The sequence below is a fragment of the Ursus maritimus genome, unplaced genomic scaffold, assembly GCF_017311325.1.
Source record: "Ursus maritimus isolate PB19 unplaced genomic scaffold, ASM1731132v1 scaffold_9, whole genome shotgun sequence".
NCBI lineage: Eukaryota > Metazoa > Chordata > Mammalia > Carnivora > Ursidae > Ursus > Ursus maritimus.
The window spans coordinates 29,956,410-29,969,534 of record NW_024427107.1 but is presented as its reverse complement, the minus strand read 5'-3'; the positions used below and the strand labels follow the sequence as shown (position 1 = coordinate 29,969,534).

At 34.7% G+C, this 13,125-nt stretch overlaps 1 protein-coding gene across 2 annotated transcripts in view; it reads left to right on the top strand.

Annotated features, from left to right (window-relative positions):
* The window catches only part of SNX16 (sorting nexin 16), a 39,693-nt gene that overhangs the window by 15,106 nt on the left and 11,462 nt on the right, over positions 1-13,125 (top strand). For both annotated transcript variants that reach the window (XM_008689099.2, XM_008689098.2), the window contains one exon: positions 11,565-11,634. In XM_008689099.2, coding sequence (XP_008687321.1) covers positions 11,565-11,634 — 70 coding nt within the window. The remainder of the gene's footprint in view (positions 1-11,564; positions 11,635-13,125) is intronic.

Sequence of the window (13,125 nt, the reverse complement as noted above, 5' to 3'; positions counted from 1 at the left end):
AATAAGTACCTGTTAAACAAATGGCTGGATATTTGCTATTGATTATTTATAAGAAACAAGTGTGAAGCAAATGTGACAAAACTTAGTGATTGTGTGTTCTAGGTGGGGGAACATGGGGGCTCCCCACTTTTCAAAATTTTTACATCTCGAAAAAAGAAGAAGACTAGTGTTAATTCAGACACACAAAGCAGAAATAAAAACCAACAAACTCTAAAATCATAGCAAGAGCCTTTTGAAGAAAATATATCTTAGACCATACCAAAAGAAGACTTTTATAGCTGAAAAGTCAACATACATATCTCATCTCCTTTTTCTTTTATTCAGTAAACCTTTATGTTTTAGCATTAAAAATATTGTGGTGACGGGGCGCCTGGGTGGCACAGCGGTTAAGCGTCTGCCTTCGGCTCAGGGCGTGATCCTGGCGTTGTGGGATCGAGCCCCACATCAGGCTCTTCCACTATGAGCCTGCTTCTTCCTCTCCCACTCCCCCTGCTTGTGTTCCCTCTCTCGCTGGCTGTCTCTATCTCTGTCGAATAAATAAATAAAATCTTTAAAAATATATATATATTGTGGTGACTTAAAATCAAATTATTCTATAAATGACTATATTCTTTTTATATAGTGGAATATTAAATAATATAAAACCACATTAATGAACTGGTTTTATGATATCTTGATTTTTTAAATAGTGAAGGTGTATCTTAGTTTTATCTCATTTTTTAAAAAATTATGGATAGTAGATCTCTGTCTCTAAGGTAGGCATACTAGGGTCATTTGAGATCCTGTTGTTACTAAAACTGTACACTTTTTTTTAAAAGATTTATTTGTTTATTTGAGGTGGGGAGGGGCAGAGGGAGAGAATCTTCAAACAGACGCCCTGCTGAGTGTGGAGCGGAACATGGAGCTTGACTTCACCACCCATGATATCATGACCTGAGCAGAACCAGGAATGGGATGCTCAACTGACTGAGTAATCCCTAAGACTGCATACTTTAGAACAGTGGTAGTGGTCTTGCTCAACTCGTAACTATGTGTTTCAGAGAAACAAAGATTTCTTGGCCAAATAAATTGCAAAAGGTTTCATTTGACATTCCTAGAGTGTTGAAAGTTCTAAGAAGTCTTACATTAAAGAATCTAGTGTGCCTCACATTATTTGCCTACTTGCTTTTGTCTTGTTGCATCATCAAACATTTAGGGATTATTGTTAGATAAATTGAACTCAAAGTGAAGAGTTTATATCTTGTTTATTCTAGTCTAACCATTATCTTTTTTGTGGGTTATGGGTACCATTACTTATTTCACAGTTTCAAAAGCTTCTTAAGTTTTTGTTTAAAGCATGAGTGAAAGGACGGGAAGAAGAATTATTTCTCTGTATCTTAAGCATTTTCTCTGTGTCATACCAAGGAGGATATGAAAGAAGCTGAGGGTGTACTCTTTGGTCTTAAAATTCATTTGAAGAAATTAGGCTTCCATATGAACAAAATAAGGGAGTTTATGAAAGGCTACTTAGTATGATACAGGTTATAAAAGTAGCAGGAACTCAGAGAAGGGGAAGATTGGCCTTTTTCCAATGAGCAAGCAATACTGGAAGTAGGAAGTAGAATTTGAGAACATTGAAGGCTAAATTAAGATTATGGGTGGAAAGATGAATATGAGCCATAAACAAATAATTAGAAGATATCTAGGAAGTCTAGGATTGCCAAACAGCCATTTATGAATTTCTCCTAAGGAAGAAAAGAGAAAATCTCAACACATCTGTGTGAAAACATAAAACAACTTTTAAGAAACAGTATTTAGGGGCGCTGGGGTGACTCAGTCGGTTAAGTGTCCAACTCTTGGTTTTAGCTCAGGTCATGATCTCAGGTCGTGAGATCAAGCTCCCCCCCCCCCCCCCGCCCCCGGGCTCCACGCTCAGCACAGAGTTTGCTTGAGACTCTCTCTGACCCTCTCCCTCTGACCCTCTCCACCATGCGTGCGCACGCATGCACTCTCTCTCTCTCAAATAAATAAATAAATCTTAAGAAAAAAAGAATCACTACTTAAAACATCAATTAGCTGTAAGTTACCTGTTGATATACCTATTAGCATTCCTTTTAGAGTTGTAATGGCAGCATAGAAAAATTACTATCTTTACATGTCCAAGTAATTATTTGATATTAATTCTTTATAGATTTATAATTGCAGTCCTTTCACTTTCCTTTTTTATGTCCTTAACACTTCACAACACAGTTACTTCTTAATGTTCATGTTGGCTAAGAGCTTGCCATTACACAACCAGCAGCTCTTAATATTATAACCTCTCTAACTGTAACAAAGCAGAAGTAGAAGTAAGAAAGAACTGAAAGGATACTAAGGATTGTTGGTCTGAAAGTTTTAAGATAATATTTTCAGATGCATTTAGAAAATACAAAGTAAGAAAACAGATTAAAAACTTAATATTTTCAAGATTTCAGTAAATCAAAGGATTTATAATTTTGTCTGTTCCGTAAATATTTATTTAGGTCTTACTATATATAAGGTAATGTAATACACAAAGGTGTGTTAGGTACAGAACCTTTATTCAGGAAATTGAATAGGAGGAATAGTCACCCCAAAAAAACTATCATGAGTAGAGTTAGATCTCTCTCAGAGGAGGAAGAGAGAGAGAACTTTTTGACTGAGAGAATTAGAGGAAGCTTCCTAGAGGGTGACATTTGAGCTGGATTTTAAAGAATTAATGATATTTGGACTGACAAGGAGAAGGTGAATAAGGACCTTACAAATGAGAGGGGGTATTATATCAAAATGCAGAAACAAGAAGGCACGGATCCTGTGCCAGCAGCATGTGACTTTCAAGGTGAGGGATATCTAAAGATGGATGGAGGGGAAAAGTCTTACACTGCACAATTTGGTTATAGTTATTTACTATATAGTTACAGTTATTTAAAAATTATATATTATAAATTATAACAGTTATTTACTGGTTTATACTATCTTATGCAACTTTGAAATTGTTGCATCATTTAATCAGCACAGCAAATATTTTACTATTCTTTATTTTCAGAAGCAGTACACAAATATCCTGATTTACCAAATTTTTTTCTTCTTTTTAATTATTTAAAATAGAGGGATTAAGTTATATAATTTTTTCATATTACCATCCATCTATAAGGACTTCAGTGCCAAAAATTCATGTTTTAAATTCTATATATGTAAAAAAAAAAAAAAAGTTCAGGATGGATTTGTATTAACAGCAGTTCATAGAAAAAAGTATAGAAGAATTTACATGAAGGAGCAATTGAAAAAAATAATATTTACCCTTTAAAAAGCAAAAGTACTTGGGGGATAAAATAACCATCTTTACATATTTGAAAGATTGTGATGGGGAGAAAGATTAATCAAATGATACTTAGCTTTAAAATAGTGCTTCTCCAGCTGTAGTGTAGTTAAAGTGAAGCCCTGAATCAACAGGTCTGGAGTGAAGATTCTGTATTTCTAAGGTTTCTAAGTGATGCTGATACTGCTGATCCAAGGACCTCATTTTTAATAGCAAGACTAACATGTGAAACTAGGTGTAATAGTGAGAAATTAGAGAAAGACCCTAACAGTTCAGATAAGAAAGAATTATGTATCACTTCAGGCTATCAAATATAAAAATATTATGCCTTTTTTTGAGAAAGTGAGTTTCTCTTTACCTTAAGTATTTGAAAAGGTTAGATAACCATCAGTCGTATTGAAGGGGGGGATTATTAAATGAGATGTATTGGATTAGATGACTTCTTAGGTCTCTTCTAGTTGTAAAATTCAATAGTTCTATAATTCTTGAACAAGAATACTTAGACTATTGTTTATGCATTTTCAAGCTGAACTATGTTCTCACAGGAAATTTCTTTAGTGTATCTAAGTTGTTTTTATAAATAAAGATATTATTGAGAGAAGTTAGGTTAGTCTTAGTATTTTTATAAAATGAAAGAATTAAGTATATATGCAATAGCTTATATAATGCCAACTCATGAGAACCAACCCATTATTGCTAAGGTTGGTCAAGTGATCTTCACCACTAATGTTAGTTTGGTAGACATTCAATTATGGACAGTTTTTTTTAATGCAATAAAGCCAAATATTTTGTATTCAGATACATCTAAACTCTTACCTAATTAAATTGGATCTCAGAGACATTATGCAAAATTCAGTTTTTGGGCTTAGTAGTGAAATAATTTTAGTCAGTTACTTACCTGGTTTTAATCAGTGTCTTCAATTGGAAAATGAGGTAATCTAAGTAGCCTCTAAAAGTTACCTTTCAACTCTAAATTTCTCATATCCTATTATTTTTATTGTACTTCCTCATGAATCTTAAGGTCACATATCAGAAACATCCAGATTTTGACCTTTTAACTCTTAAGATTTTTGGGCTTGTTGCTATCCAAAGTTTACCCTATCCAAAGTTTACCTTCTTGTGAAAACAGGAGTATCTGTTAAAACCTAAAATCCATCTCAAATTTGAGAATTGTAGTAGAGTGTTTATCTGCAACAGTGGATAAAAGTTTGTTCTGATGTTCTTAACAGTTGCATTAAATTTTTTTCTGATTGTGTAACTGTTAATAATTTGTGGAATACTTATTCTATGATGTGCTAATTGGTTTGAATATGGTCTATACAGTCCAGAAACATCATCTACCTTTTGGTGAAGGAGACAATACTCGAACAGAGAATACTTGGGTTGATAAACAGACAATACTAATAATACAATAATAAATGCTGTGAAAGGGATCTCTTCAAGGTGCTATGGTAATACATATAAGAATATTGAACCTAGGGGCTCCTGGGTGGCTCAGTCAATTAAAAGACTGACTGATTTCGGCTCAGGTCATGATCTCAGAGTTCTGAGATCGAGCCCCACGTGGGGCTTTGAGCTGGGCATGGACCCTGCTTAAGATTCTCTCTCTCTCTATCTCCATCTCTGTCTGCCCATCCCCACCAGTTCACACACCTGTTCATGCACCTCTGTGCTCATGCACCTGCTCCCTTGCATGCACTAAATAAATCCCTAGCCAAGATACCTTTTTTAATAATAATTTTTTATTATGTTATGTTAGTCACCATACAGTACATCCCTAGTTTTTGATGTAGTGTTCCATGATTCATTACTTGCATATAACACCCAGTGCTCCATGCAATAGGTGCCCTCCTTAATACCCATCACCGGCCTATTCCAATCCCCCACCCCCCTGCCCTCTGAAGCCCTCAGTCTGTTTCCCAGAGTCCATAGTCTCTCATGGTTCATTCCCCTTTCTGTTTACCCCCCCCCTTCATTCTTCCCTTCCTTCTCCTAGTGATCTTCCTGCTATTTCTTACGTTCCATAAATTAGTGAAACCATATGCTAATTGTCTTTCTCTGTTTGACTTATTTCACTTAGTATAATCTCCTCCAGTCCCGTCCATGTTGCTGCAAATGTTGGGTAATTGTTCTTTCTGATGGCTGAGTAATATTCCATTGTATATATGGACCACATCTTCTTAATCCAGTCATCTGTTGAGGGGCATCTCGTCTCCTTCCACAATTTAGCTATTGTGGACAATGCTGCTATGAACATTGGGGTGCATATGGCCCTTCTCTTCACTACGTCTGTATCTTTGGGGTAAATACCCAGTAGTGCAATGGCTGGATCATAGGGTAGCTCAATTTTTAACTTTTTAAGGGACCTCAACACTGTTTTCCAAAGTGGCTGTACCAACTTGCTTTCCCACCAACAGCATAAGAGGGATCCCCTTTCTCCACATCCTCTCCAACATTTGTTTCCTGCCTTGTCAATTTTTGCCATTCTAACTGGTATAAGGTATCTCAATGTGGTTTTGATTTGAATTTCTCTGATGGCTAATGATTTTGAACATTTTTTCATGTGTCTGTTAGCCATTTGTATGTCTTCCTTGGAAAAGTGTGTTCATATCCTCTGCCCATTTTTTTATTTGATTATTTGTTTCTTGTGTATTGAGTTTGTTAAGTTCTTTGTAGATCTTGGATACCAGTCTTTTATCTGTAGTGTCATTTGCAAATATCTTCTCCCATTCCGTGGGCTGCCTCTTAGTTTTTTTAACTGTTTCCTTGGCTGTGCAGAAGCTTTTTATCTTGATGAAGTCCTCAAGTTCATTTTTTCTTTTATTCTCTTGCCTTTGGGGAGCCTTTTTGTGCTTAATTTGATTTTGACAGAATTGGTATCTCGTATTTTTAGTACACTTTTTACTTAGTTCTTGATTGACCTTTTAATGAATTGTAGGCATTAGTTGTAAGGGTTTTTTCTTTTAAAATATACATTTCAAGATGAAGAGCACATTTAACTATTAACTTACTGGTTTTTCAAAAATTGTGAAATGTAAACATATATATCTATGAAAGAAAAAAAGTAAAATATAATAGTAAATAGAAGATGAAAGTTCACCAGATGAAATAGATTTTTAAGAAGTTTGAAAATAGGGGCTCCTGGGTAGCTCAGTCGGTTAAGTGTTTGCCTTTGGCTCAGGTTGTGATCCCAGGGTTCTGGGATCAAGCCCCTAATCGGGCTCCCTGCTCAGTGGGGAAGTCTTCCTCTCCCTCTGCCTCTCCCCCTGCTCATGCTCTCTCTTGCTCTCTTTCAAATAAATAAATAAAATCTTAAAAAAAAAAAAAAGAAGAAGAAGAAGAAGAAGTAGTAGTAGTAGTAGTAGTAGTAGTAGTAATAGTAGTAGTAGTAGTAGTATGAAAATACAGGGGTGCCTGGGTGCCTCAGTTAAGCATCTGCCTTCAGCTCAGGCATGATCCCAGGATCCTGGGATCAAGCCCTGCGTCAGCCTCCCTGCTCTGCAGGGGGCCTGCTTCTCCCTCTCCCTCTGCCTGCTGCTCTCCCTGCTTGTGCTGTCTCTGTCTCTGTCAAATAAATAAATAAGATCTTTAAAAAAGAAGAAGAGGAAGTTTGAAAATACAGTAAAACTCTGAAGGAAAACTTTTTTAGAGAATCAGAGGAAGAGATAAAGTTATAGGGCAAATTTGCTCTGATAATAAAAAATGCTGAGGGATACCATCTGTGGTCTCCTTATCTTCAGGCAAGCTAAGTCAACAACTGATCTCAATTTTAAAATAGAGTTTTCCGGGGGCGCCTGGGTAGCGCAGTCATTGGGCATCTGCCTTCGGCTCAGGGCGTGATCCTGGCGTTCTGGGATCGAGTCCCACATCGGGCTCCTCGGCTGGGAGCCTGCTTCTTCCTCTCCCTCTCCCCTGCTGTGTTCCCTCTCTCGTTGGCTGTCTCTCTGTCACATAAATAAATAAAATCTTAAAAATAAATAAATAAATAAAATAAAATAAAATAAAATAAAATAAAATAAAATAAGAGTTTTCCCAAACACACTAAAAAGCTACTCTAGGTAGTAAAAGGAATAAAAAGATACAAAGTCTTTCTTTACCTTTTAATTCCAGATTGTTGGATTTTTCTCCTAGATCTAGGTTTCTCTTTTATCCTGTTTTTCTTACCTTTATTATCATAGCTAAATGGAAGCAAAAGTATTAAAGATTGAATATGGAGGAGAGATTATGGGCTATATTAAACCTGTCAGTGAACAAGGAGGAAAAAAGAGTTAAGACTTTTTTCTTAAAAATTGACTTCTATTTAGTTTATAGACTGTTTAATAATAGACTCTTTGGTATTTATATTTTATTTGAATTCACTTGATTTGTTTATAAATTATACATTGATAATATGTAGGAAATCACTGAGCAGAATCATGGCACACATAGGCAGTCAAATATTTGCCAAATCTGAATAAAGTTCTCTATCAGTGATTCTCAAGCAAGGGTAAAGGTTTTCTTTTCTAGGGGGGAAAAATGTATCAGAATGTCAGTGAAAGAAATTGTTTTCTCAGACACTATTATCTCCCAGAGATTCTTTTGTGTCCCTCTCCTGTGGGAATAGAGTTTGAACATATTGACTCTCTTCCTCTGTCACCTGAATCCTGTTGAAACCAAGGAAATGTAGTGAACCCCTGAGAAAGTATTTTATAAATCAGAGTGGTATAGCCAGTTTTAAATTTCATTCTTATGTTACAGATTAAAGAAGGTAAGGCATGGAATATGACCTTGAACTATATTGGAAAAAAGCTTAGGGAATCCATTGGATTTTGTTTGAGTAACACTCTAGTGAGCTGAGATCACAAAGATTTTTCTCTTTTTACTGGAGTATATACTGATATACAATATCCCATTAGTTTCAAGTGTACATCATAGTGAATCAGTATTTTTATACATTATGAAATGATTCCCACAAAAAGTCTAGTTACCATCTGTCACTACAGAGTTATTGCAATGTTACTGACTATATTCCCTATGCTATATATTAGGTGAAGGAGATTAAGAGCTACAAACTTCTAGTTATAAAACAAGTAAGTCATGGGGAGGTAATATAGATCATAAAGATGTTTAGAGGAGAATGAAATAGAAGAGCCACTCCAAAAACGATTCCTACAGCTGGGCACATTGTCAACATCACTGTTGCTCCGGGGCTAAATTTCTACTATAAGTCAAAGGTATAAAAAGAGATACATATATTCCTTTAACTACTTTTTCTTTCCTAGCAGCAGCATTTCAATAATTAATTTGCTAACATAAATATGTTACTAAAGGATGAGGAAGTCTGGGTATAAACCTATAAGAGAACAATGTCTCACATTGGGTTATCATACACTGAAAGTATTAAAAAGAAAAAAAGACCCTTCTGTAAACTTTTTTGCACTTTCTTTATCAATCTTAAAGGCTGTTCCCAGGGTTTCAACAGACTTTTGACCTCTCAATCCCAAGATCAGTTTATTTCCTGTCGCTCATTTTTTGCCTAATAGTTGGTTCTGTAGTAATGGGTGGATAAAAGTATAATAGCTAAACCAAAAGAATGTGTGGTGGTCCTGTTCTTCTCTGTGCTCTTAGACCAACTGCAGTAGTCTAGAGGCCTTGGCTAAAGGATACAGACAGGGGCGCCTGGGTGGCACAGCGGTTGGACATCTGCCTTCAGCTCAGGGCGTGATCCCGGCATTATGGAATCGAGCCCCACATCAGGCTCCTCCGCTATTAGCCTGCTTCTTCCTCTCCCACTCCCCCTGCTTGTGTTCCCTCTCTTGCTGGCTGTCTCTATCTCTGTCGAATAAATAAATAAATAAATCTTTTAAAAAAATAAAAATAATAAAAATTAAAAAATAAAGGATACAGACAAGTTGAATGTTTTCTGAAGGAAGTGACCAGCAAGGGGAAAGGATCCAGATGAACCAAAATATAACAGAAATGAATTTAAAAGTAGAAAAAGGCACATATTTTCACTCAGAAGATAGATTTAAGGTCTTGCTCTACCACTTGCACTTGTAACCTTGTATGGGTCATTTTAACTCTCTGAACTTTGGTATCATTTGTAAAATGGAAATGTAATACCTGTCTTCACCTCACATGATTATTGTGAAAATTAAATGAAATAGGATATATGAAAGCCCTGTGTGTGCAATGTACTTTAAAAATATGAAAAGTGATAACTATATGGGGTGATAGATATGTTAATAGCTTGATTGTAGTTCACATTTCACAATATATACTTCAGTCAAGTTGTACACCTTAGATATATACAATTCTTAATTGTCAGTTATACCTCAGTAAAACTGGGGAAAAAATGTTGGCTCCATGAGTGCAGAGACCATATAGGCTTTAGGTACGCAATAAAATTTGTTACAGGATAAAAGAAAAGAAAATATTAGTATATTAGTATTGCTTTGGGGGACTATAAGGCAGGGGGAGATACAACATTTTCAACGTTCTCTTAGGGTTATCATGTGAAAGAGGACTTAGATTTGCCCTGAATGGCTCAAAAGCGAATTGAGATTCATGAGTAGAAGCTGCAGGGAGAAAAATTTCAGCTCAGTAGAAGAAAATAATTCTCTAATTTTCCGTATTTTTCAAACATAAGGTGGTTTATTCTAAGAGGTGCAACATTCCCTATTCCTGGAGGTGTTTAGGTCTACTCTTGGCTGAACACATGAAAAGGTTAAGCATACTGTGGATCACATTTTATAAAAAGCAACTAGATCACATTTAAGATCCTTTCCATCTCTATTATTTCATGATTATGAATACTCAGGTTTTTTCTGTTTCCTTGAATCTGTATCCTTTATTACCTGTATTGTCAAGATTTTATCGTCTACAGATTTACTCCTCTTTGTTCTGTCTTTGCAGTCTTCTGGATTGATTTCTTAACACCACTTCTCTATATTAATTCACATTATTTTCACTTTTGGAAAGGTTTCACTGTATATTCCATTTGTCTCTTCATGACCATCCCCTGTCATCGTCAACCCGTCTGTCCCAATATGAATCCCAGTGTATGATTCCCTTTTCAGCGTAGGTTGACATCTATACAGTACATCAAAATATCATATTTTTATCCTTTTATACCTAAAAATTTTAAGTCTCCATATTTGTTTTAACATGCACACACAGTTGCCTCTCAGTCCAAAATTGCTTTTAGAAAGGTATTTTTGTAACAAGGAAGTTAAGTTTTCTACTGTTTTAACCTATTTCTGATCATTGCGAAAGACAATATCCTATTATAGTTGCCCCTTGAACAACATAGGTTTGAACTGCATAGATCCTCTCATACACAGATTTTTTGCAGCATAGTACTATAAATGTATTTTTCTTATGATTTTCTAAATAACATTTTCCTTTCTAGCTTACTTTATTGTAAAAATGCAGTATATAATATAACATACAATATATGTGTTAATTGACCATTTATGTTATGGAGAAGGCTTCCAGTCAACAGTAGGCTATTAGTAGTTAACTTTTTGGAGAGTCAAAAGTTATATGCAGATTTTCAGCTGCACAGGGGGTTAGCACCCCTAACCCCTGTGTGGTTGAAGGGTCAACTGTATTTCATTATTTTGAAATTTATAGTAATTCAGAAATGAGGAGTTGTTCAGTGTTTTTCTCTCTTAAACTCTTTAGGGAAAATATTTAAGTATATTACAAGTATATATATTTATATATTATATATATAATAATTATATATATATAATTACAAGTATATTGTGATAAACATGATTGCAAGAAAAATCTTTAACTTGTTTCAGTGTAAATACTTTTCAGTTAGTTTAGAAGCATCTCTTGACAATGAAACAAATGAAGTATAAATTAGAAATTGTATTTCTTCATAACAAGATAATGACATTTTTAGACTAGTTTAAATTAATAATTTTGGAAGTAATACTGTTTCTATTCATCATTTAGGTTGGTCTCCTATACCATTATTCTGACTTATATTTTATCTCCTGCAGTTCTTATGTAGCATGAATTTACAATTTCTGTGTTCATAAGATCTTAGAATATGGCTATTAAAATCCTTGTATCTTCTAAAGATTTTATATTTGTATTTGGTTGTTTGTATGAGAACACATAAACCAACTTGCTGCTTTTCCTATATCCGCAAAACCAACTTGCTTAGAACACTGTATAGCTTCAAAGTAACTTTTGCTTTCTGTCTTTTGTAAACTTATTTGTACCCCAGCTTATTTTTCTTTCCTTTGAAAAGCCTTGCAGTGAGAGAATTTCTTTGTCTGGATGATCCACCAGGTCCATTTGATAGCCTAGAAGAAAGCAGGGTAAGTGCTGTATTATATATCACGTGGAAAGGGGAACAAATAATACAGTACAGTAACTACATTGTTTCTTGAATGGAATAGCAAACAGCAAAATATTATAGTTTCAGACCATCATAGTTTTACACAGAAAGCTTTTAATGTGTGAGTCAAAGGTGTCTTTCATTGAAATACATGAACCTAGTTCAGTGAAAAAATAAGTTTGTACATGTCATGCCATCAGGGAAGCTCTAAATAAATCTTGCATTTTTTTCTCCTTATTTTTACTATTTTTAAAAAAAATCATATGGAAATTTATTTTACTACATTTAAAAGTGCTATTTGTATGCTGAGTTTTCTTCCATCTAAATATCAAAGTAAAGAACCTACAATTAAAATCAATTAAAACTTACCTTCAGAATTAGAAGTTATTGTTGTGTTATCAATTCAACTCAAGCTTGATGCTCCTCAAATTACACTAATTTACGTGTTAGAGTGGCCCATTTCTTGAAGCAATTGGCTAGATTCACAAAACAGATTTGGTAATAATAGATTAGGATTTTATGCAAGTTTTTTTCGCCAAATGTTCAATGGCATTTAAATGGAACAGATCTAATTGGTAGATTTGTAATGTTTTCAGTTAAACTGAATCTGTTCTTTGTATTAGAGTGAATGCCATAGCTTTTTGGAAACAGCTTTATTGAAGTAAAAATTTCATCCATAAGCTATTTGCTATTCCATTGTAAATGTACAATTTAATAATTTTTAGTAAACTTACAGAACTATGCCACTGTCACCATAATTCAGTTTTAGAAATTCCCATCACCTTGAAAAAAAGGCCTGCAAGCCATTTTGCAATCAGTCCAACACTCCCAGCTCCAGACAACTACTGATCTGCTTTCAGTTTTTACAAATTTGCCTTTTCTGAATATTTTATGTCAAGTCGTGTGTGTGTGTGTGTGATCAGTATTCAATATACATAATATTTTACAAATACAATATGCATAACATATAGTATACAGTATATAATCTTTACATTTACTGTCTTTCACTTAGCCTCATGTTTTTGGGGGTCAACCATGATATAGCTTCTATGAATATATAGAAGCAATACTTCTTGTTGCTGAATGGTTTTCATTGTATGCATATACCACATTTTGTTTATCCAGTCACCAGTGGGACATTTGAATAGTTTCCAGTTTTGTGCTATTTTGAATAATGCTGCTGTGAACAATCTCATAGAGACTTTGGACATTTGTCTTCATTTCTCTTGGATTGATCCCTGGAAATGGAACATTTGCTTATATGGCAAATTATATTTAACAGTATGCAAACTGTATTCTGAATTTGCTCTACCATTTCACATTCCCACCACTAGTATATGAGAGTTCCAGTTTATCCGTGTCCTCATAAATATGACTTACCTGTCTTTTGGAGTATAGTCATTCTTGTGGGTGTGTAGTGGTATTGTACTATAGTTTTAATTTGCATTTCCCTAATTTTTTATGTTGGTCA